This window comes from Idiotropiscis lumnitzeri, chromosome 19 (assembly GCF_059441095.1).
Source record: "Idiotropiscis lumnitzeri isolate Australia: NSW breed Sydney's pygmy pipehorse chromosome 19, RoL_Ilum_1.0, whole genome shotgun sequence".
Lineage (NCBI taxonomy): Eukaryota > Metazoa > Chordata > Actinopteri > Syngnathiformes > Syngnathidae > Idiotropiscis > Idiotropiscis lumnitzeri.
This window is the reverse complement of record NC_142409.1, coordinates 7,233,150-7,258,657: the sequence shown is the minus strand read 5'-3', so window position 1 is coordinate 7,258,657 and position 25,508 is coordinate 7,233,150. Positions and strand designations below refer to the sequence as shown.

Sequence of the window (25,508 nt, the reverse complement as noted above, 5' to 3'; positions counted from 1 at the left end):
CTAGAACATCCATGAAAAAGGTTTATTCTTTGGTGACCCGATTGGTGAGCTCTTATTCCGATTATGCCAACTACAACATGGCTCACTGTAAAATTGGGTTCCATTGTCTGTCGGCTGGCTGTAAATGCCTCAGACCTTTCCCACCACCCAACCCTTTCCTTAACGTTGCAATGTCCGAGTCACCTTTTGTGACAACAAGTTGAGACGGGACTGACAAAAGAGCAAGTGTAAAAGACAAAGTAATAAAGCCACATGTGGGGCCCGTTCCAGTCCACAGAGAGCAAAGAATGGACAGCTCAGAGTTGGGAATGTTAGCGGCACGAGGGAGGTGATGGCAAACCCAACGACCTTGCTCTGTGCGCTATGATCTATGCACATTTGTAAGAATGCGCCCGTGTTGGTGTGCTGAGACCTTGTGGCTTATCTGTGATTACCAATGCTGTGATCAGTGGCGAGTGTCAGTACAACCACCCTGCAGCCGGCTGTCATCCCAACACACCTTTCCCCCCGACTATCTGATGGATAAAAGGCAAAGGCCATGCCCCAGGGATTTTAGGGGGCACACCGTGACGGCTAAAGATTAATCTTCATAACCGGCTGCATACGCGTGATGGTCTGCGGATGTGCTTTAACAGATGCTAGCGTATGAGATGAAGACAAAAAAAGACCACTTCCTAGATTATCGGCATGACTCGCCAAGCATGATTTTAATTAACGCTTAGCATGTTCTTTCTTTGTTACTTCACACCTCGTAGAATCAGTTTTTTACACAGATTCTCTAAAGATAGTCTCTCACAACGTTGAGAGTTGGCGGCTATGCTAGCTGGTAGTATGCTAGCATGGTTCCAATAGATGCAGCAGGCACTTCAGGATTTACAGCAAAATCAAACAAAAATAAATAAATTCTACAACTGATTATTATTAGTCCAGGCTGTCTATCACGTACAAAAAAACTCCACCTACCTCCAGGAAAGCCATCCCAGATTTCCAGTCGGTCATAACGGCAGAACACACCGGTTGGAGGTGTTGGGTCAGGCTCCAGCTCAAAGCTCTCAAACTCCAAAATAATTTCTGACATCCTTGGGGCAAATATCATAAAAGTACAGTCCAGGTTGTTGGGGTACTTTTCCGGAAAGCCTGGCGATTTTATGACACCGCTATTGGAGGTGAAGTTTCTGGAGCATTCAGGACCTGTAAGAAAGAACAGGAATGGTGCTTAATGGTAAATTACAACCGCAGACAAAGAAACGGGTCATTTTTTATATTCTATAAGTAATCTTAGTTGTTTTTTCTGGTAAATTGGAATTAAATCTTTTAAGGGGTACTGCCTCCAAACTATTTTATTAAGGCAGGCGTGGGCAAACTACGGCCCGGGTGCCACAAGCGGCCCGTTAAACATTTTAATCCGGCCCGCCGAACTTGGAAAAAAATTAAATGAATAAACCTCATTAATGTTTTATTTTCTAAATACTGTGGTTTTTCAAAGACATATATATTGTTGTAATGCTTTTGTTCACTTTCATTTAAAATAAAATTAATTTTTTTATTGGTCTGATGAGGTGAGGTTACCAAAACAGTCCTTCTCCATCTGTCAAATTTTAGAACCCACCATATAAACACAAGACAAATGTACGGAATCTCATCAATATTAAAACTGAAACCCACTATCTGACGACGATTCATGTCAAAATATTTATTCCGAGTTTAAAGTGCTTACTGTCAATGACTAAGCATTAATACATTTCCCGCTTTATCCCTGCCTTAGCATGAAATTATAACTCAGCAATCAGCGGCAAGATTAAAAAAAAGAAAAAGGCTGTCAGGCACAACAAACTTTTGAAGGAGTGACAGAATAAGTTTAAGAGCAGGATTTTCTTTACAATGGCACAAATGCAGATTCTCAATGACCTTGCTTCACGCAAGCTGTCATGTGTCATCCAGGCCAATCATTTGCAGCTATTAGTGGGCAGAAATGCGCCCAAGATAACATCATTTTCCACACGAGGCTGACAGCCTGCACGATGGGTGCAGAAGGGGTTGACCAAAAACATAATTGCAAGGATTTCTTTTTGGGCTCGATAAAAAAGCAGCAGTTGCCATCGCTGAAGTGAATGTGGTAAACTGCTTTCTCCTGTCAAGGCATCTCGCCGGGCCACAAATTCAGGCCATCGTACCCGCTTCAGCCTGTCCACTCATTGGGGAAATTAAACGTAGAAACCATGTCGATTTGCTCTTAATTCAAGTTGAAAGCCCCGATGAGGACCATTTTAGAGAGCTGACATTTAGAGAAGCAGGCTAAGTGGGCCGTTTGAATACAGTGGGTGACAATAATTTCGGAGCTTTTTAACATTTAGAACTAGACATTTTTTGTTGCTTAAAAAAGACTCCTTATGGGGACCTAAACTCATTCACTGACGGTCCATTTAAAACGAATGCACTTTTTGACTTCCATCCCCGTCAATGGCAGTGAACGCGTTAATAGTTGTGACTCAAACGTTAGTGAGCTTTTCTCCGTGTGGCGATTACTCCCCCTCAAGAGAAGGAAATCCCAAAAATTCCACCCAGGATGTGTCGTATTGTTGTCTGCTTGATAGCGCCGTCCCTCTTTCCTGCGACGCCAGCAGTCCTTCGAGCATGTGCACGCCGAGCCGTGATGACAAGCAGCATCACAGGAAATGTATATCCTGTTGTCAGCCAAGTCCACACTCCCTGCTCCCAACTGACTCAGCGTCTGCTTGTTTTATCGCTCAAGATGTTTATATCTCTTCTGGCGGAATTTACCCACAGGGTCAAAATAAGTAACAGAAAGGGAATTTGTGAGGGCTGACTAAGGGAGAGCTCATCGCGGAGCACCACGCACACTCCGATGTGTCATCGCATCTGAGACAAAGCAGACAGTCGGGCCACAGTAGTCCAAAGACTGCTTTTAAACAAAGTACATTTTATGACAGGAAATAAGAAAAGTAGTAATGCTGAGTGACAACAAGTGGGGGGGGGATTGGAGGGTACAAAATTTATAGCCATCAGTAATGGAGTCTTTTCGCTCCACATTGAAGTAAGCCTTCTGTGCTGGCTTGGGGAGTAAACAAACGTCACTCAGGCTCATTCTTGGAGTGATTGGAATTTGTTTAAAAAAAAAAAAAAAAACTATGACTGTCAAATGCTATTGTTGATTGTTGTCAAATTTTAGACGCAACGAGATTTCAAGACCACAAATATTTATCATTCGATTTAATGCCCCACAAGTAGCAAAAAACAAGATAAATTATTGTCAATCTGCAGAAATGCGATATCACAGATACACTTTAATAGAGTCACATGGGAAAAAAAGTTGCAAGACATATTGAAATAATTTCTGATTTCTAACTGAATTCAGAGATTGGGTGCGAGAAAGCTGATTCTATGTGTATGGGACATTTCGACTACATGACCAAATATGGCTCTTCTCCCTTCAAGGGCTGCTAAATCAACTCATTGTCCTATAATGAAGGAGTAATTCCTCCGTTCCGGCTGTCCCATTTACAGACAATGAGCACAGCGTTATGACTACCATGAAAAAAAAAATTGTGTAACATTCCACAGCACCGTCTTACGTCTGTGTTTATAGTTTACGCAAAGCTGCAAGGCGTATCGCCGGACAGTGGAAAAAGTGCAAAAGGAGCGTCTGTCTTTTTCTTCTGCTTTGCTTTCATTAGTTCACCTCTCACTCAACGTGATCAGTTATTAACAGCAGGAGAGATGGGGGAGGGAATTGTAGGTCACTGGTAGAGCTAGAGGGGGATGAGAGGGGGCACTGGCCCCCCTAAAATATGATTGGACAGGTAATTGATTTTTGGGTATTTTCTGATTATTCCGGGATTTTTTTTCTACATTTACCCTCATCCTCCATAGACAACGAATGACAAATGTCTGTCAGCTGCTACAGAAGAATTCTTTGGGTTTGTAAATATTTTTTTGGTTTGTTTTGCTGACCCCGCCCCCCCCTTATATCGCCATTTTTTACAGACACTCCTTCACACTAACCAAGATTAAACCACAGATGGCGAATGAACTCACACGAGCTTTAACATATTTTGGTTCCGACAACATTTCAAGTGTCTTTTGCTGTCTCTGCAATGCCACCCCCCGACTGGTCTGAAAATGAGGAATGACGGTGCGTTAATGGCCAAAGAGCCGCAGTCTCTCCTGTGGCTGCCCTGTAACGGTCTTTTTATATATTTATATATTTCCATGAGCCAAGCGACTTTTGTCTATGTAAGATGACAGCATGTCTCTGTGCCAGATGTGACCTGTGGTACTTGGGCGTGTCGTCTGCGAAAGCTACATTTGCCCACCCGCCCCTGAGTCCCACCCAAAACACATGCGCACACCTTGAGTGTGTTTTCACAGGTGTGTGCAAAGTCAAAGCACCTTGAAAGCCAATGGGTAATAAAGCGGGAATTTGCAACATGGATTTTTCAGTTGAAAGATAGCAGTCTTGTCAGATTGACCTCCAACAGACTTAGTCATGCTTCTGAGTAATAGTAATGATGAGCTTGAATGCGGTTGGTTGGGCAGGGAATGGGAGGGGTGGGGGGGCGGGCGGTAGTGGTCTTCAATGGCAGTATCGAAGCCACCTCGCCCACTTGAATGGGCCCGCATCCAGCCTTGATGTGGCTCTATGCAAACTGCCAAGCTGTTAAAGGAAAACATATGTCGAGCCAGCTTGCTGACGTTTAAGAAACACTTGCACATTTAAGGAGATTTCATCTAAAAGGCTTTGTCGTCTACAGGATGAACATTGTTATGCATAAATCATTTAAATGGCGGGGGGGGGGGGTTCAAGTGAGTTCATGCCGAGCATCTTTTTTACTTTGATGTTTATCTTTGTGCCTTTTTGGGAATCCATCTTAAGTCATGCTGAATATTTTAACCATCAAACAAGTGTAATAAACTTTCCATCTTAAAACATAAAAGGAAACAGTATAGAACTCATTGTAATACATTTTTTAACTTTAGGCTTAGACATTGTGCATTGAGTACTTAATGCCATCCCTGGTAGAATGAATGTACTTTTTGACGTCTATATGCGTCAATGGGAGTGAATGAGTCAAGTGAAACATTTAAGGGCTCAGTTTGCAAACGTCACATGACCAAAACCAGAAAACAGGTGCGCCGTGCCATTACCAATCCTCTTTATTTCTTACATGCCTATTACTTAATTCAGATTCCATCAGGAAACACAAATTCAATCTGTTCTGTTTGTACGTGTAGGATTATTTCACTTCCTCCACCATGTCGCACTTCCTCTGTTTCCAGTGGAGTGTGCCCGCCAATTTGCAGTCTATAAACTAAATAGCTCGTGCTAATTAAGATGGTTGGATTGGATCGCAGTGGGTGAGAGACGAATGAGGAACCGACCATAGAGCGCTGTAAAACAACCTGCTTTCATCCAATTAGTCCCTTCCAAGCCTCCCACTAATGAAGGCCAGGTGTACCAATGTTTGTATATTTTAGGTACTTGAGAACATGTATTTACATAATCTATAGTTTAAGGCAGGGGTGGGCAAACTTTTTGATTGGCCACAATGGGTTCAAAAATTTGACACAAGGACCGGACCAGGAGCGGATGGATGGAGTGTTTTGGTAACCTCACCTCATCAGAGAAAAAAAATACATTTAATCATAAATGAAAGTGAACAAAAGCATTACAACAATATATGTATGTGAAAAATGACATTATTTACAAAATAAAACATTAACAAGGTTTATTAAGTAAATTTTTTCAAGTTCGGCAGCCCGGATTAAAATGTTTGACGGGCCGCACGTGGCCCCCGAGCCGTAGTTTGCCCACACCTGGTATAAGGGATAAACCAGCTCATGTAAACAGTTCCGTATAGCTTGGCACGTGATCTTCAAGGAAGTGTTGACATAATTTTGCTTTGAGGGGATGTTTAGCGTGAGCGTGACCTTTCGCTGTATTTTAAACCGTGACAAAAGGCGGTGCCAATCCCAGATCTCGACATCTAGTGATCACAAAGACTTTAATCACCGGGACATGAACGTCCTGCATTCTTTGTTTGAGACTTTATTGGCACGCACATGTTGGCAATCCCTTCATTATCAGATCATCTGTGCATCCTCATTAACGTTACATGTGTTTGCCAACACCATGTTTTCCCAGCTAATACTCCGCTTGTTGATAAGACGCGCTAATCAGCTAGCTTTGTATCCCTCGCTATGCTTGGCTCTCAGTCTGCGTCAAAGAAACCACACATTTAATTGATCTCAGGGCCTCATTCTTGGCTTCCTGCACCGCAGTAGTCAAAACATGGAGTCTATTCATAGCATAATGAGGGTTTTGGTCGACTGAGAAAGAACGGTTCCCTCACGAAACTCTGTATATGGGGACGGTCCCAAAAGATCCGGCAGTCGGTGCTGTTTTTTCATCATTTTTACGTGTATTTTATATAGACTAGGTGATTTCATTGCATAATGTAGGCATTAAAGTAAAAATTCAGGTGATTAGCTTGTTTTAGATATATATTCCACTTTTGTTCATGAGTAGGAGTCTTCATTATTGTTAAAAGCCGAGGTGGGCAAACTTTTTGATTGGCGGGCCACAATGGGTTCTAAAATTTGACACAGTGGCCGGACCGCAAGTTGAGTGTTTTGGCAACCTCACCTCATGGGTGAAAAAAAAATACATTTAATTTTAAATGAAAGTGAACAAAAACAAAATATGTCTTTGACACACCACCGAATTTAGAAAATAAAACATTAACAAGGTTTATTCATTTAATTTTTTTCAAGTTCGGTGGGCCGGATTAAAACATTTAACGGGCCGCATGTGGCCCCTGGGCCATAGTTTGCCCACACCTGTTCTAAAGTATTGTAAGCGCAATTCCCCACTGGAATCGTTGATCTGGCTCGAACTGTGTAGACTCATTAACGAAATAGTCCTTGTATGTCCTCAGCTCTCTAAGTATGTGTTTTGGAGTTTCATTACGATCACCACTAGGCCCCTTACACATTTCAAATTCAAATCTATGATAACAGATGGGACTGGAAAATACCACGCTAATCAAAGGAAGAATGTTGTGGATTTAACTGGTCTATCAAGGGGGATCAGGCAGTGTGACCGCGGATGGCTTCCATTTGGTGGGGTGGAGTGTCACTTTGATCTTGTAAATGGACCCACACTCCACCAGCTGCGTTGCTGTGGTGGCGACAAAGACACCCGCACACACACACACACACGCACGCGTATGTCAAGATTAAAATGAAGATGGGGGACGTTGCCGACCGTTCGTCATGTCTTTGAGGTCAACGGGAGGGGCTGTCCCATAGACTTCTGTTGAGGTTCATTAATGAAAGTGGAGTCAGCCTGGTAGTCACTTGCAGATACCTTTCCAAGCTCCTCCCTCTTGAAAACAGAGCAGCAGTCGTGCAGCTCCCCAATGTTAGATACGGGTATCTGATACGTTTTTTCATTCGGGGTTGGTTCTTTAAATAGCGGCAATGGTAGTGTGACTTTGGTGTAGCTGGCAAGGGATCGATTCCCACTTGATGCCCCAGTCACAGCCACCCTTTAATTATTTATTATAAAAATAATTATAAAAATGTACCAAAAAAAATAATTATAAAAATGTAAAAATAATAATTACTATAAAAATGTAATATATAATAAAATAAAAATAATAATTTAAATATATATATATATAGAACAAAATAATACAAATCCTGAATATTGAAAATAAAATACAACAATCCTGAACACCGTTCAAAGAACTGGTAACAGTTTCTTTGCCAAGAAAAAACACTTTCTTTCTGACGTTCAGGCAAATCTAATCATGTGTTCACTCCATCTGCAATATTTTGCATCAGATAAATAGCACAGCAATTGTGGAACATATGTGCCTGTGATTCATTGGTTTGGAATGCGGCATATTGCGTGCCATATTGCGAACATGTCATTTTGATGCTTTGCTGCCTTGCTACATCACAAACAAAGCATGAAATTAGAAAGAAGGGGTTCGGAGATCCTACGGTGAGCCTGCAAATAAACATATTTAAGCATTTCTAATTACAAGTTAGTCTTAATTTTTGGAGGCAGTATTTATCCAAAGAATTTGACTGACTCGATCCTTAAAATTTGGGGGTAAAATGCTCAAAAATAACTGGCGCTTCTGCCAACCTGTCTTGTAGATCTCATATCGTATGGAGAAACCTGCTCCGTGTGTCTCGTAGTCGGAGACAAACTTGATGAAGAGCTGGTGTCCGGAGGAGACGACGGGAGAGGGGGCGATCTTGCCACAGTACTTGCCCACCAGCTGACCACTCTCATCCACGCCGTCTCGCACTTCCACGTAGTCATACCTGAGTGAAAGACAAGCGAATGAGCTCCATAACACACATTTACATTTATTTTTTTTTTTGTGGCTGCAAATGCACACAAATGAGGTTGAGGAGGTGTCAATATTATCATAATATCATTTCATTATCCGCTACCCTCCCACGCAAACACTGCTGATGTATTGTCTTCCATGTGCACCGAACCTGAAGAGCAGGTGCAAAATCTATTAAAACGGCACACGCGCTAAAAATTACATGCCGATAGAATTGAGATCTCCAGCACCGGAGGGGAAACGGCAGACTAATTGAGTCCGAACTGGATTCAGAAGCAGATATCTTTGAAATTGGACTCTGGAAAGGGGAAACATGATGCAAAGAAAAACGCACTATGTAAAGGTATGCAGAAGTTGAGCGAGATCAGCGAAGGTGGTCCAAACAGCCTCCGGTCGTTAATGTACATGCTTGTTATGATTCTTGTCTGAGGAATGATAATTTAACAGTGAGCGAGGCTCAAGTACACCCGAGACCATAGTAAAGATAAGCGGTAGAGATGGATCAATGGATGGTGCACATTTTTATTTATTTTTATTGGAGCATTATTTTTTTTTTGCAGCCATGAAGAATTGCGCTGCAGCATACTGAGAACGAGATAACGACTGACTTTTAAACTACAATTATTTGAAGCACTTCTCCTTACCGTGGACCTGATAAAGTGTTTTTTTTCCAACGATTAATTCACTTTTCTATCATTTCAGAGAATGCTGCATTCAATTTCTGAAAGTGCATTTTAACAATTCATTTAGTAATCAACTAACAACTAAATCTGACCTGACAGACCAAACGCATATTTTAAGGCGTACTGAATGACATTATGGCTCGAACCCCGAATTACTGTCAAATCAATAAGCCTATTCGGTGATTCCGAATTTACTCAGCTTACTTAATCACCATTTGAATGCACTTCTTGATATCTCATCCAAATAAGCAACTAAAACGTAAAGCTTTAAACAAGCATTCCTCACACTTGTTCTCGTCTTTGTTCCTCTCTTGATGTGATTTACAACTGACAACACAGAAGACCTATTTTCTTTTAGAAAAAAGCGAGTATTTTTATTCTTTTTTTTTTTTTTTCCCCGTTTCCTGCTCTTTGTTTCCCACCAGCTGTGGGAACGGCTTCGCTCGCGCAACTTTAACAAGAACTACTTTGTTTCGGCTTCTTTATCAAGTGCGACGCAATAAAAAGATGACTAGGCTCACATGGTGTTTACAATGTTATTCTCCCAATAATGTGGTTTAATGGTTCGGGAGTTTCCCTTTAAAGAAGTCCCTGAACTAAACAAATCGTTATTGGTTAATGATGCCTGTGACTTTCACGGATGCAGGTGCTCAAAGTTCATTTAAGGTTTGCTGGTTTAATTAGATAGCACAAAAATTTTATATTTCCAAATCAAAGTGCCAAATCTTTTTGATTGATTTTTTTTTTCCGTCATGCTTTTTTGTTTGCAGCAATAAAACGGAGTAAGGATTAATGCGAAGCTGTTTCATGTGCTACTTTGATGTCACATATTTGGATATGAAAGGAAACAAAACCATGATTATGTTTTTATTTCGCTTGTTTGAAAAATCTCTGGTTTGACCAACCAAATTAGCTCGTCACACCTCCAGGAAAAGATGTTTATTGCATTTTGCCACATCCTGTTTCACCATCAGTTCCGATGGTGTTGGGAAAAGCGTCACAATGGGAATGCAGAGAGAATGGATTTTTTTTTTTTTTTTATGCTTGCCAAAAATGACGAAATGCCTTTATCGGTCCTTGATGAGTGGAGTGTCAGCCAGACCAGTAGCTCTGCATCAGTGACTCCACACTCTCTGCGCTAATGCAAATCCATTTAGACTCTTATCATCTGCAAGGCATTCTAGTAAAAATTGCTTAGTGGAGCAGTTTAACACCTCTGAAAAGCCTCTCCTGTCCATTGTAGTGCCGATTACACCTGTGAGGATTTATTTCAAAACTTGAGTCTTTAGAAATGACAGAGGTCATGAATCAGTCTCTTATCTATTATCATAAAGGAAACGCAGCCTGGTTTTAAGTCCCAAAAGGCCCTTCAGTTTCAGGGTTAGCTTGTCATTAATGCCCCAAACTGTCAAGTTAAAGTTGGACTCTGCCTCGGTGGGCCTTTGTGGTGTCATATCACTGCGGCGGATGTTGTTCTTATGCCTCAAGACAATATAATTACGGTTAACATTGCACCTATTTATTTGTCTTGTCTGCTCTTGGGTTGCACAGAAACACACACGCGTGCACACGCAAACACACGCGCGCTCGCAGTGCTAATAGTGAAAATGGTTTGTCAATCCAATGGGGAAATTAAAATGAAAAAGAGGATGGGGTGTTCAGAGGGGAAAGGGGGTGAAAGTAATTCAGTACAACCTTCGCTTCAGCGACTCAAATGTATTAGCCTGCCGTCTTTCTCCAGGCACAGAACGAAAGCAATTGGCTAGCAGTGGACAAGAACATTAGGAGCTTCTCGCAAAGCCAAAAAAAAAAGAACGTAACAAACCCTCTGCCTGACAGTCCAACATTTATATTGCCTGCAGTTTTCACATGGACATAAAGACTGGCTATGTGCTTTTTCGAAGGCAATGACAAAATTGGCTTGATTTCTTAATCTACCAGAAAAAAAAAACTCCAACTTGCTATGAAACCCCCCCAAATTAGATCGCAGCTGCATTTAAGAGCAAATGCCATGTCTCTGACATTTCTCTTTCTGCAGCTGTCCAACTATAAAGGCAGCTATATGAAAACATGTCACCTACAACATGTTCAAACATCTCAGGGTAACACTAGGGGGAAAGAGCCTCAGCAACTGATTTGCAGCCTTGGGAGGCCCCAGAGGATTTCAAAAGGAAAATTAGCTTTTGTCAGCTGTCAGGAAAGTTGGGCCCACATGCTTATAAACTGTCACTGGGGGCACAGTCACAACATCATTAACGGTTGTACGAGTTGATCGCTGAGGTGCTTTTTCCATGTTTTGATCCTGGCTCAAATAAAACGGTCTTTCTTCTTAACTTTCCCCTCTATGTGACATTTATTATCCTTCACTCGAAAACCGACCCGACCTCCTCTCTATTACCTTGAGCAGGAAATATCAAGTAAATGAAAAAATAAATATAAATAAATAAATAAAAGAATGAAATAAATAAATATATAATTAACGAATCAAATAAATAAAAAAATATTAAATAATTAACGAATCAAATAAATAAATTAAAATAATTAACTAAATAAATTAAAATAATTAACTAATTAAATAAATAAAAATAATTAACAAAATATATATATATATATATATATATATATATATATATATATATATATATATATATATATATATAAATAAAAGGATGTAAGGGTGCAGGTTGATTGGACACTCAAAATTGCTCCTAGGTATGAGTTGAGCAAGGATGGTTGTTCGCCTATGTGTGCCCTGCAATTGGCTGTCAACCAGTTCAGGGTGTACCCCGCCTACTGCCCGAAGATAGCTGGGATAGCTAGCTGTAGATAGCTCCAGCACGCCCCGCGACCCTTGTGAGGAGAAGCGGTACATTAATGGATGGATGGATAGATGGAAGGGGTAATGGTTGCTGTATGCCCACACCGCAATCTGTGCAGAAAAATCACACTTGAAGTATTCGGATGTGGAAAGCAACACAGCAGGACAAAACACCCGCCAATCAGCGCTGATGTGTTTTCAGAAGTGGTTTCTTGTCAGTGAGGGAAGAAGGGCGTGATTACGTCTCTCACCAATCCATTGCCACAGGGATGGTTGGAAAGCTAAGAAAGGGTAACATTTTCTGCCCTCAAAAGCGCAGAGGGACCCATCAAGCGATCCTCTTTGGCGATGATACCCCCTCATATGGCCACACTCACTCGGGACACATTTTAGCCAAAGCATATTCCTAAACAGCAATTATCATTACCACCAATGGAAGTAGCCAGACTCCATCCATTACTTTTCCAAATTACACCGTCGTGTGATCTGTAGACAACAACAATCACATTAATGAATCTGGCTATTTAAACTCCATTATTACGTTGACCCCGCTGTATACAATATACAGAAGAATCCTTCATTTAGATACATGAGGCCACATTGACAAAGGAATCTTGTTTGCTTCAAGTTGTTTTATTTTTCTTGGCTCTGTGAAGCTTAACAGTAAATGCTGGCTGCGGAAACTTGCTATTCTCCTGCCATGTATGGATTAAAGCACACTATCCATTAGCATGCGTTCTTGTAATGTCTATTACTAGTATATTCCTAATTACTTAAGATGGTAATTATCCTTCAAGTTTTGTTTTCTGTTGCCACAAATTTAATGACATAATACCATCCTCTGCAAACGGGCTAAACTAAAATATACAAATTTAATATACGTTGCTGTTTAAAGTGTGCACCGGAAAATTAATTGCCTCATTTGGTGGACAGCTAAACCAAACCTTGACGATGTATGCTCTTGCAAATGAAGAGTGTTGAAAAGCTGATGTAATGTTTGCTCAAACGAGAGAATGAGAGAGAGAGAGAGAGAGAGAGAGAAGCCCCTCGTTTCTGTCGGCCATTACAGGCGAGAATAGCTCCCATTTGTCCCACCTTGACATTTGAAAGGATCTCTGATTGCAAAGGAGAGAGGAGCAGGCAAAGGTGAGCAAAGAGAGAGTTGTTCTCGGGGGTCGCTGACGTGACCCAGATGATCCACCACTGTGGCTGCGATGAGAGGTCAAGGGTAAAACTAACAGGGCAAAAGTAGGGCGCGAATCGGCACAGTGAGGCTATTTTGTACTGTACGTTTGTATTAAACAGGATTTGTCGAGTGAAAAATCTCGTCTCTGGTCAGACAAGATGAATTAAGTGAGCGCTTGACTCGTCGCAAGGGATTTAGGATGTACAGTGCTTGTAAAAAAAGGAAATAACAGAGATATTGTACTCAACTTAAATGAATCCCGTAATCTACACTCCCAACAGAAATCACAGAAGATGAGAAAAAGCAACAAATATGCACATCATATCATCCATCTGAGACGTTCTGCTTGTACAAGCGAGCGACGCTTGGCGGTAATGAGCTGCAAGGAGCCCACGACTTTCAAAGTGGGCCGGAGATGCGAGGATGGGGAGGAGGCGAGTTGAAACTGAGGTCAACCTGAGGTAAAAGCCGTTGGGTGCTGTTCAAATCGCTCTGTTCTGTCACAATGGGCAGGAAGGAGAAAAGAGTTGCGTCGTGGGTGGGGTTGGGTCCGTTAGAAGGAAACCGACTTTCTGAGTGTGCTGGCGAGAGATGGTGAAGGCGTAGCTTTAAGACGAGAGAAAAGATAAAAGAAAAAAAAATCTTGAGATCACAATTTGCTTCCAATATGGATCATAATGTAGCTTTGTATATTTTGCCTCTTAATCGCGTTTACAGATTGAATAACTTCTCTGTTCGGTTCAGAAGCGGAACCGAATATGCACAAGGCAGCGCATTATTACATTATCTTGTCAGCTGGGCTTGACACAGCATCAAATATTCATTTATGAAGTACAAAGGCAATCAAAGATAGTTCCACTGCTCCAATGATTTGTTTGTGGGTCAATACTTTAAAGTCTTGACTGTCAATGCAAACTAGAGCTACACACAGCCAACTTTTGAATCTATATCTGCACATACTTAATTTTTTTCCCTCCACTTCTTAAAGGGGAAGTCAACACATGATCAATCATAGCATGCTTCAGAAAAATTGTGAACCAGGAGAGGTCATTACCTGTGACCTGAGCAAATGCAATGTCATTTTAAGTCAGTAGAAGTGACAAAATGGCCGCCCCCTGAGATGACTAAAAACGGATGGATTTTGCTGCTTAACACAATATTTATCAGAATGCCACATTTAGAGGAGTTAAGGTGCATAAAACATTTTCTTGTCAAGAAAAATTTGAGGTTGACTTCCCCTTTAAGGTTGACGAGCTCAACAAAGTTTGCCACAAAGGCGGGCGGGATGATGACAGGGGGGTGTCCAGTCTGGACATGTCGCTCTGTGACCGGGTTCATGTCGCTGGACACGCAGCCCCATGAGGGAGGTAGATTGTGTTCAGGAAAAAAAAAAAAAAAAAAAAAAAGTCTTGTTTGGAATTGTCTCTGGTGTGCATAATTGTCACAATCAGCGGCTACATAAGCGTTAGACTGTTCAATAACTTTGATACAGGAACAGGATGTTCCGGTTTCTTGGAACGGAAGATAAAAATAATAACTCAACAGCCAGCATGCATCATTGATTTTTATCATTTGTCGCTAACGAATTGGACACTCTTTGAAATTCCAATTGAAAATAGTTAGGCATGTGGCGTCCATGTTTACTTGAGTCAGGGTTACGAAATATGGTTCGGTTGGGTCTGAGCTTCAACTATTTCAATATGTTGTGTGGCTTAAGGCTGTTAAATAAACTTTTGAAAATCCATGGAAATTGCATAGAAGCTGTTAAGACTCTGGAAAGTGACGCAGAACAAATTGAGAATTAAGCGTTGATGTCCTATCTATCAAACATATCTGACGGCATTTCCCGTCCACATGTTCATTGGTGTCGTGAGCCTTTGAATTGGGAAAAAAAAAATATCCCGGGGAATTTAGTTTAGCAATTTAAACTTGATCAATTGCCCATTTGTTATTTAGACAATGCAGTCAAATGTTCCTTAGGTTACAGTCGTCAACACGCACAAACACACACAAACACACACACACAATTACAGCTGTGCAACAAAAGATATAACGCTGTAAAAAACAAACAAAAAAAAAACACTGGCGACATTGAAAAAGAAAGAGCCACTTAAGTGAGGCGACATCAAGCAAAGAGCAAACAATGCGAGAAATTGTGAGTGGCTCAAACTCAATCAGAGCGCAGTAGGCAAGCGCCCACCCGCCCCCCCCCCCCATCAATCACTGTCTGCTTATCCTGTGGCCAAAGCACGCCACGTTGAGTGGTGGACAACCACCGGCAATTTGAAGCCTGCTGTGTGAAATCACGCTTACCTCCGATGACCCTGGGGATCTCGGGCTTTCTGCCTACCAACTTTCTTCCCCACTACAAACAAATTATATTTTACTCAGATGCTCTCATGGGATCTACTTAATTCTTTGAATAAAGCATCCTGTAGAAGTTGGGAGCCCGTTCCTGTGACCTGTGTGGCTGTGTTTAATCTCTGGGCAACAATCAAGAGATTTAGCACCAACTCTGCCTCAATCAAAATCACAAGAAGCGAATACGTATAGATTACGGAGCAAAATAAGTCTGGGCTCACTGTGTGGAAATAAACGTGCACTCTCCTGATCTCACGCTCCTCAACCAATAGGCTTCTAATTCAGCCAGCAGGTGTTAGAACAACCAATTCATCACAAACGCTGATTTTCTCTTCATTGTTTTAGCTGCCCAAATATACAAATTGTGTTTTTACAATGCAGCTTTTTACTTAGATTGACAGAGAGGCATGTTTGTTATTTATGTGAAAAAGTCTCGTCTACAAACATTGACCTTATTTAGCGACTTGATATGTTCCAAATACTAAAAAAAAAAAAAATAATGAAAAAATGAAAAATCGGACAGTGATTCCAAACTGCTGGATTTATTTTTATGATCCTGCATTATCATGTGGTAAATCTTATTAGATTGCCCAGGTGCCCTGAGGCAGGGAAGGAGGAAAATAATACAAAATAAATACATGATATATATATATATATATATATATATATATATATATATATTTATATATATCAATTTTTTTCCCAACAAAACGGCAAAACAAATCAATATGAAAATGTCGTGGGGAACCGGCGCCGATTCCGGCGGGTTTCAGGCAAAAAGCAGACTACACACTGGATTGCCAATAAAAAAACACTAATACTAATATTAAAAACATGATTTTCTAGTTATACTGCATGCTTTTTGTGGGAACATGTCGAAACAATTTAGAGAGCAGTTTTATTTTTCCAGAAAGAGACTTCCATGTACCGAGGCCAGGACTGCTTTGGAGTTGGAAGGAAGTCTAGCGAGATGAAAGAAAAAAAAAAAGAGACAATCAACAGTGTGCTAACATCTGAGCAACATTCCACCCATCGCAAACATGTGCTCCTACACCCTACATCTTGTGGAACAACCGAAGAGATGAACTTGAAATCCCGAAAGTTATTTATGAACACTGCCCCCAGGTCCCTTCCTTTTCGCTCCCCTCCTTTTCCTATATATTCTTCTCCTGTGAAGTGAACCGCCCTCCCGCTGCGAGGTAGAGTGGCTCACCTCCCGCTTGTGGTCCGGTTGTGCATGAATCAAAGTGGTGACAGAGCAGCGGGGAGGATGGCAGATGCCACTGCCGGAAAGCTTTTCAATCAGGTTGCCCTTCCAAGTCTTAGCCAAGGTGAAACACTTCACCAGCAGATTTAAAAAAAAAAAAAAAGAAGAAAAAAACAACACCCACGGTCATTCGCACTGCTGCACGCTTTCTATCGCACATGTGCAGAGGCCTGCTTTAATCCTGCTCATTAACCAGGGACTAACCTTTTATGTTTAAAAGTGATGAAGAAAGAGAGTAATGAGAGTGAAGGTCAATGATGTTTCTGGATGCCGGACTCTTCTCTTGCCTTTGGTTAATTGATAAGGTGAGCGCTTAGCATTTATAAGCACCGCCGGCTTTCATTTGCAATGGCTCACCTGCGGCAAAGTTGCGCCATGTTGACAAAATATGTTTGCAATAATTGTTGTGAAGAGCAAACAAGAATTGCTCAAAGTAGATTGCTCTTTCTGCTGACGGGACGGCGTTTGAGTGTAATTTCAGATGCAATTTGATTTCCATCGCAGTGGTTCATTGGTGTGCAAAATAGCAGGTGCATAATTTGAAACACTTTTGTGAAAAGCGGTCATTAAGACAACCGTTGCCGCCCAACACTTTACTTTGTCAATTGCAGTGCCATTTTGGACTCCCTGCAGCACCGATGCCATTCCATTTGAAGAGAATAAAAGATGACGGTAGCATTCAGAGACAAGGCAGTTGCATGAGCACCAACTTCCACCGTTTTTGTTTCATTTATTGTTCCCTAATGTTTCTTTCTTGGCTAATAGAAATTAATTTAAGGATAAGTGATATGTCAGGTTTTGGTTTTGGCATGGTGAAGGAGTGAGGTGGACGACCCAAATGTAGAGAAGCCAGGCAAGGAGTGGTTTTAACAAAAAGCGCTTGGTTACCAAAAGAAAACTATCAGGCAAAGAAATTACTAGGAAAATCAAAACTAAGTACAAAACAAGATCAAAGTAAGCAAACAAACACTAGAAACAGAACTTGGCATGGGAAAAATGTACTTGACAAAACGACACACAACTGATATGGACGATGGGCCGACAAGAACTGAAAGGAAACAGGGAACTAAATACAAACAAATTGACGAACCAACAAGGAACACCTGGACGAGCCACAAAGGGCTGGAGGGAGCTGATTGGTTAATGCGAGGGCATGGGACAAGCACAGGTGGACACAATCAGCTTGAACAAGAGAGACATCTAAGGAACACAAGCCAAAAGCATGAAACTACAAACTGAACCACAATCAACAAACACAGACCATGACATGATATTTATAGAAAATCATTACAAGAACAAATAACTCAATCAACCATGCAAATTGTGTCTGCTTTGATTTGCCAATAGAATTATTGTTATTTTTATTTTTTTAAAGGGGAAGTCAAGCCCCCCCACCCTCCAAAACGTCACCAGTCGAAACTTGGTATTCTGATTAATATTGTGTTTGAAGAAATATTATTAATAGCAGCAAAATCCACCTGAAGTCGACAGAAGTGACAAAATGGCCGCTCCCTGAAGATGGACCAAAACGGGAGGATTTTATTGCTTAACTCATATTCCACATATGCAATATTAATCAGAATGCCATGTTTCTCGACTGCATAGAGCATATTCTTGCAAAGAACATTTTTATGTTGACAACCCCTTTCAGTTACTATCACCATGACGACAGGTTGATAAATGACCGCGCAATCTACTGTCCTTCCGTGGTGGGATTGCAGCTGGGAGTCGGAGAGAAGCTTTCAGACATCAGCTGTGCAGGCCCACCATTCTTTATCATGGCGTTTCTATGAACTGATGCAAGGGGTAATTAGGATTTCGAGAAGAGATCACCCCAAAGTCCCTTCTGTCCTTTACTCTCACTTCCCAGTAACAGGTGGCACTCTTTGTCAGTGGGATTTCAAATGTCAAAGGAAGAGCTAACAATAGATTCAGGGTACAGTAATACCCTGTCCCGCCTCTTTTCTGAGCTGTGGAGTCCAAAGCTAGTTAGGAATACCAGGAAGGGGCACGTCGCCTCCTGGAGAAGGGTGCGCAGCAGAAAATGTTTGCCTTCCCAGCAGGCCGAGCAGCTTCACGGGAGTAACACGGCAGGAGATCTGAGTGGGTATGGCGGCAGGGCGGGGTGGGGGCAGAGTTAATGGAAGACTACAATTCATTAAAGGAAAGAAGCGCTTTCCAAGCTTTGAGTTACGGTCACCTGAAGGCAGGGGGGCTTCCTGCAGACTTTTGAAGCGTGGTGAGGCGGGATTCTTTCGTTCTTTCGCCTACACAAAAGGGCTGCTGAAGAAGGCATACTTGAAATAACTTGGCTTGCCTAGTAACACTCAGCCATATATCTCGTCTAGCCCCCTCTCCGTCTACTGCATCGACAGTTCTCTGGGAATTCTTCTTCATGGAATGCGGAAAACTCCAAGTCCCCTATTCCCGGGCTTGATCTAACAAATACGGCAACATGGACCGACGGACGAGCTGAATCGGATTGATTTTACCAGACATGTTTTTCGGAATGGTCAGCAAATGCGATATTATCAATGATTCATAGGGACTGTCAGGATCATATGTATTGAAAGCGTCTTCTTCTTGAGTCAGCAGGGGGGGGGGGGGGGGGTGAGTGAGATGGCGAGAACAGCCTGCAGCTACACATGGACGACTGAAGGTTAAACATTAGCAGATTTTAAAACAGAAATGATTGCTTAAAAAAAAAAACAACTGAGGTGCATTTTCTAAATGCTCTTTCGGGCCTGTTTGAGAAAAATAAAAAACAAGCATGGTTGAAAACGCCAGATAGGCCTCACAACTTTTATATCAGAAAGCACAAACAAGTGTGAGGTTAACCATCTGCTTACTTTTTTTTTTTTTATTCCATTAGAATGAATCCTACTTATCCAACTGATTTTAAAAACGAATTGACTTCAAATATTTACCCCGACGCAGGCTGTGCCTCCGGCTCAAACTTCATTACCTGCAAAGGGTCGGGGCCCCTCTTCAACTCCATTCTGTGAAAGTCTACAACAGTGCGTGAAAGGTAAACACGTTCTGCATTCAGAATCGCAGGGCTCACTTAGTCGCCTTATCTTTGTGATGAAGTGCTTTCCTCCTCTACCTCCTCTCAGGATACAGACCCGTGCACTTCCACAAACAAACCCGACAAGGGTATCGTGCACATACAACCACACCAACGCATTCCGACTCCACTCTTTTTTTTTTTTTTCCTTCCTTTTTACCAGGACCACTTTGAGTGCTTCTTGTTTGGTTTGCTGATAACGGCCATGTTGGGGAACATGTGGTGCATGTGTGTTCCATTTGCCCACTAATTAGATTGCAAAGGCTGTGCACTGAACCGTGCACTGTAGCACCCACCCCACATCCAAAGCCCCGCCCCTCCGCCATGTCTCCTCCACCTCCACCCACTCTGCCAGTCAATCAGATAAGACCATTCTGTCTCTCATCAGTATCCATTTTGTAAAGGCTGATTTGGTGAATGGAGTTGCAAGATGGAGTTTGAAAAAGAACAACCAACTATACAGTAGCGCCCAACACAACCAACCCACCCACATGTGACAAACGGGCACACTGTGAAAGGAATAAAACATATGCGCTCCTGGCTGAAGTTTAAACAAAAAAAAACACACACTTAAAGGGTGGCTGATACTAAAGTGTGAACAAAATCACACGAGCTGGAAAGTAATGTGCAGTAGAAGTCAAGACCCATGGAAACGGCTCCATTTATAAAACCATTCATTATAAAACATCATTGCATCGGGTTAAAAATAGAAACATTTTGAGGTCAGGATAGCCAAGCTTTCCAGTGGTATCTCCGCATGAGGCATCAAACTTGATACTTGTTTGTATTTGCAGGGGAAACCCCGAGATCATCCGACTGCTGTCTGACTTCTAATTCATTCGGATTTGAAATCGAGTTTGAACATGAATTGAATTACGTGAATAAATCAAACAGGTACACCGATATTGGTTCAGTACCAATTTAAAATGAAAAGGTAGTTACGTCGTATTTTAAACAAGGTCATGGACTGATCCTAACACTCAAATTATTCTTTTGTAATAAGTGTGTAAAATACATATTTTTGTCCTCATATGGCAGCAAATGCCAAATGGTGAGGATGTTTGAATTCAAAGGTTTCACTGTACGGTGTTAATACAAAAAAGTCTTAATACCCAATTATCTGGTACGCAACTGTCATAAATTGGTGTCGACAAGTTAAAAAGAACAGCTAAATCCGGAATGATTCAGTGATAGCCGATTCTTTAAAATCCAACCCTCTTGTCATCCCAAGAAGATGGCTTCCTTGAGCCTTTACAGACTAGATTTTTTTTTTTTTCCCCCCTGTCTGTGTTGAGACACAGGAAATTCATTCCTGGCTAATTTGATTAGCATGATCATTGTTGCAGGCATCCCCCACTCCTCTTATCACTTCCTCACCCACTGCCTTGGACTGTTTTATAGGCTCTTTGGTACTGAAATCTGACCCAAAAGAAGAACAGAAAGAGCATTCCGTTTTTAAATACACCAAACCATTATTCAAGGGAGCGGTAAAGAGAGGTTAAATTGGGCCTAAAATCCTGGATTAAAAAAAAAACAACAACCTGCAAACAGATACAGGAGCCATTCAGGGAGGGACAAAAAGGGAGAGGGGGTCCAAGTTTTTTTGGGTGGAGTGGGGATACAGTAACAGGATCCAGCAAAGCCCTCGACTCTCTTGAGCCCTGCAGCGTAAACAAACAGCTGAGACAGAGCGGGGAAGAGGCTCCGACACACGCAGTGAACCACACACACACACCCCTACACACACACACACATGCATAGACAGGCAATCATGGCAAGGCAGTCTGCCCAGATCAGGCTCACCTCCGGGCACCCGCAATGACATAGACTCATCACATTAGTGTCTGTCTCTGCTTTCATATGCTCAAACTATCAATCTGACAACATATTGGTGGGCTTTGTTGAGTGGGTCTGCCCACGACCTTTTTTTTTTTTTTTTCTTGACAGAGGCCACTTTAATATGAAGCCACCCTCCTCTTGTGATTAGATTAATCCCATTGCCAAGGAAGTGCAAAAGCCTGATATTTGCAAATATATCACTGGAACTATCAACTTCAGAAGAAACATATATTTAAGACTTAATGCTATGAATCACAGCTGCAAAAAAAAATTCCCTGGAGCGATGATTTGTCCACCCGATTCTGACAACAATACAATAACTCTTATTAGCCCAAAACCATGTGACTCCTCCATGCCACAAAGACAGGAAGTGAGAACACTGCACAACCACAGCGCTGGGTGAGACCTACCGTATGCAGTGCAAACTTGGGGGTCGCATTGACCGCTAGATGGCGCAGTTTCACGTGCAATATGTATGAAGGGTCAGTGGGGAGAATGGGGACGCTTACACAAAGGGAATCATGTCACTTTGTCCAAAAGTTCCACTTAGGCTCTTTTTCTTCCGAACTTCAACAATTTCTCATTAACTTTGTGCAATAAAACATATAATTTGTGGATTGTTTACTTTTCACCTATTGTAGGGATGTGAATGCATTATTTACAATTTTATTGACTGTACAGATTTACATTTAACATCAGGTACAGGGTGTGCGTGACTTCGCCCAGTGCGCAGAACCAGTTCGCTCGGTACATACTTGCATTCCCGATCCTCCAGGTCAAAATGTGGATTGAAGTTGATGAGGATCCGCTGGTGGGGGCCAGGGGCCGATATCACCCACGTACAGCGCTGAGAGGAGGTGTAAGACAGTGGGTAGCCGGGAGAGGTGAGGTAGTTGGCATTTGAGATTCGGATGTTGCCTCCACATTTGTCTGCAAAACGGGAGAAAATGACCACTAATTCAAAACATGTTCAAACAAGAACAGCAGGACTGCATCAGTGAGTATCGCACACATAAACCTCGTCATACTGTATTCTAAATTGAGCCATCTTTGCTCTCCAAACTATAAAAGCAGCAAATAAATAGATTAGAAAGAAATCGAGCAGCTTCATTTGGCGCATAAAAAGTTGGACAGGTCATGCAAAATGCATGGTTGAAACTTTTATTTATTGAATTTAGTGCTCAGATAATGGAAAGATTTTTTTTCTTAGCGTGTAGTTTGGTTTGATGAAAGCAAACTCGTTTTTTTTTTAAGTGTAATAAAGAAAAGTGGTGCTAACCCGTTTGGTACGTTTAATCTTAAAATAAGAAGACGGAACAAAGATAAACAAGAATATTTGAACGCAGGATTGAAAAAGTCCTATATTTAATATTGGAATTGTGTGACTCAATTGTTTTTTATTTTTTAATTCGGATCTGATGGACGCACGTTTTAATGCTTGAATCACAAATAAAAGTCACTTTTGTAATAGCCACAATTTGCTTCTGAGAGTTTACCAGCGGATCAGTAAACATCGCACGGGAGTTAATCTTTAAAAAAAAAAATGCGAGGATTAGTTGCCATGCAGAGTACATAAAGAGATTACTTATATAGGTATCAGATGTCACTTACCGTTTTTGAAAGCCTTGGCCACCAAGAGGAATCCCATCAACAGGACAAAGACTAATCCACAATGCATCCTTGTTTTGTCAACCACAAAATAAAATCAGCCCAAAAAAAATCCCAGATGAACTCATCCAAAAGCCTTATCGCTGGAAAAGTTGTCCTTATCTCAGCAGTGGTAAAAAACAACAACAACAGCAAAAAGACGAGTCACTTGTAATGAAACAGCTTCGCGTGGGCTTCAGGTCGCTGGCATCCTGTCATTCAACTCCTCTTTCCTCTCGCATCAGCCGACTGCGTGCTTCTCTCTTGCCCGGAGTTGGCCATATCCTCGCCACCGATGCCAAGGTGCGCAGTGTGTAAAGAAACGATCCAGTCCCCCTTTTGCGTCCTCCTTTTCTTTTTATTTAGTCAAAGGAGCTGGAAGGGAGCAATCCTCGGCTGTGGAGAGGACAAACAGGTGTTGAAGCACGCAGATTGGAAACTAGCGCCGAAGTTGTGCGCTTTGGACAACTCAAAAGCAGTTAAACGTTCAGTTGAGGACACTAATTAGACAGAAGGGCTCCTTCATTAAGGGCCACTTCTTATCTACATGAGAGGTTGAGGTTGGCCCGCTTACACACAGCCAGTGTGTTTGCAGGAGCCAGGCACCTTTTTAATGCGTAAAAGCGGAGCGGAGCTGCCCTCTGACTAACTGAGCGGCAGTCGTCCATTAAGTGTAATACCCCCCCCCCCTGTTCTTTCTCTCTTTTACCACCCTCACGTCATCACCCCCATGTCTTTCTCTTCTACAGAGGAGCAAGACATTAACGAACGATGCACTCTTGGAACAGCTCTTCCAGCAGGAATATTCAAGGAATAGTACAATTTACGTTGACGTAAATAATATATATATATTTAATTCTGTTTTGATATACCATATCTTATATTGAAGTCAGTTATATCCAATCAGCGCTTGTTGCGTACGTCAGTTATCGCCCCCCCAAAAATTCGAATAATACAGTTTTTTTTTATTCTTTGTGCTTGACATTTCGCACGCTCAGTTGTTATCAAGATGAGGCGATGGGAGCTTGCCCCACAGCACTGACGCAAACAAAAAAGCACTCTGAAATTCAGGGAGGAATCAATTCAAGCATAAATGATGGTAGAAGAATTGCTCTGGTGTTTTACTCAAGGCTGCTTTTATCGGGTCACGCTGCACAAATAAGAACAAAGACGGCTTGTGTTCATCATATACCTAAAACTTTGAACATGTCTACAATCCTCAGTCACACCACAACTCATCTCATTTTATATCAATTGTGTAATCTTGGGCTTTTTTTTTTAATTAATCAGACAAATGGGAAAGTTAGCAGTCAGTGGTTCCTTTAAATAATATTCTCTCTTATCATTCAAACCACTAAATGTCCCAATTTTTTTTCCGGAATAAGAATTTAAAAAAAGCTATATTCACCTGTCTCGGGGAGCGTGCATCAGTGCACTTCCAAGATGCGATCCGACAGGCTGCCTCAGAATGTCCCAACGAATAACGTTAAGTGGTCTTTCAAACAAATCAAAATAAGTTAACCCACCCCAAACTCCTTTTTGGGTTTGTTTTTACAACGAGGCACAACCACAATGTTGCCGATTTTCCCTCCGCGTAAAGACGCGCAGGGGATGCCCGAAGACTCCTTGCTCTCGCCCCCGCATTCAGACTCGCTTGCCGGGCTTCTTTTCACTGCGCTCGCTCCTTTTCCCGCCTCGTCTTTGCCTCAACCGAGCACCGCGAACCCCAAAAGTGTTCCACTAGGTGATGGGTTGATATAACATAAAGCGCCAAATAAATCCACAGCGAGCCAATTGTGCAAGTTTCTTCCCGTCCGCCTCTCGTACGTGCGCCACTGCTGCCGCTGCTCTGATGGAAAACGCCAAGGGTTTGGAGTGCCTGCCAGCCCCACACGCCCCTTTTACGAGGGATGAGTACGCGGACGCGCGTGATCGTCGGCGCGCCCGCGCATGTGGGTGCGTGAGTTCACACAGCTGTCTTTTCTCTTTGAGCCGGTATGCTTTTATTGAACTTCATGCACTGACCCCTAGGAGTCTGAAGGGCACATTCACGGCGATTTTTTTTTAATAATTTTTTTCCCTCGTGCAGTGAAGTACAAATACTTCGTTACTCTACTTAAGTCGATATTGCTGATGTGAGTGGGACTATTTCTTTTTCTAATTTTAAAACGATATACGTTTTACCTAGGTAAAAAAAATGACTAATACGACTTTATTAAAGGATGAAAACGACATAAATGGTGAGATACTGTA

At 41.8% G+C, this 25,508-nt stretch overlaps 1 protein-coding gene across 1 annotated transcript in view; it reads right to left on the bottom strand.

Annotated features, from left to right (window-relative positions):
* nrp1a (neuropilin 1a) overlaps nt 1-25,135 on the bottom strand; it is a 49,663-nt gene extending 24,528 nt beyond the window's left edge. Inside the window, exons 1-5 of the mRNA XM_088282791.1 lie at nt 24,664-25,135; nt 23,220-23,651; nt 22,364-22,538; nt 8,177-8,358; nt 964-1,191 (exon numbers count right to left, since the gene is read on the bottom strand). Coding sequence (XP_088138917.1) covers nt 964-1,191; nt 8,177-8,358; nt 22,364-22,538; nt 23,220-23,286 — 652 coding nt within the window. The 5' untranslated portion in view covers nt 23,287-23,651; nt 24,664-25,135. The remainder of the gene's footprint in view (nt 1-963; nt 1,192-8,176; nt 8,359-22,363; nt 22,539-23,219; nt 23,652-24,663) is intronic.
* Nucleotides 25,136-25,508: the final 373 nt, after the last annotated feature.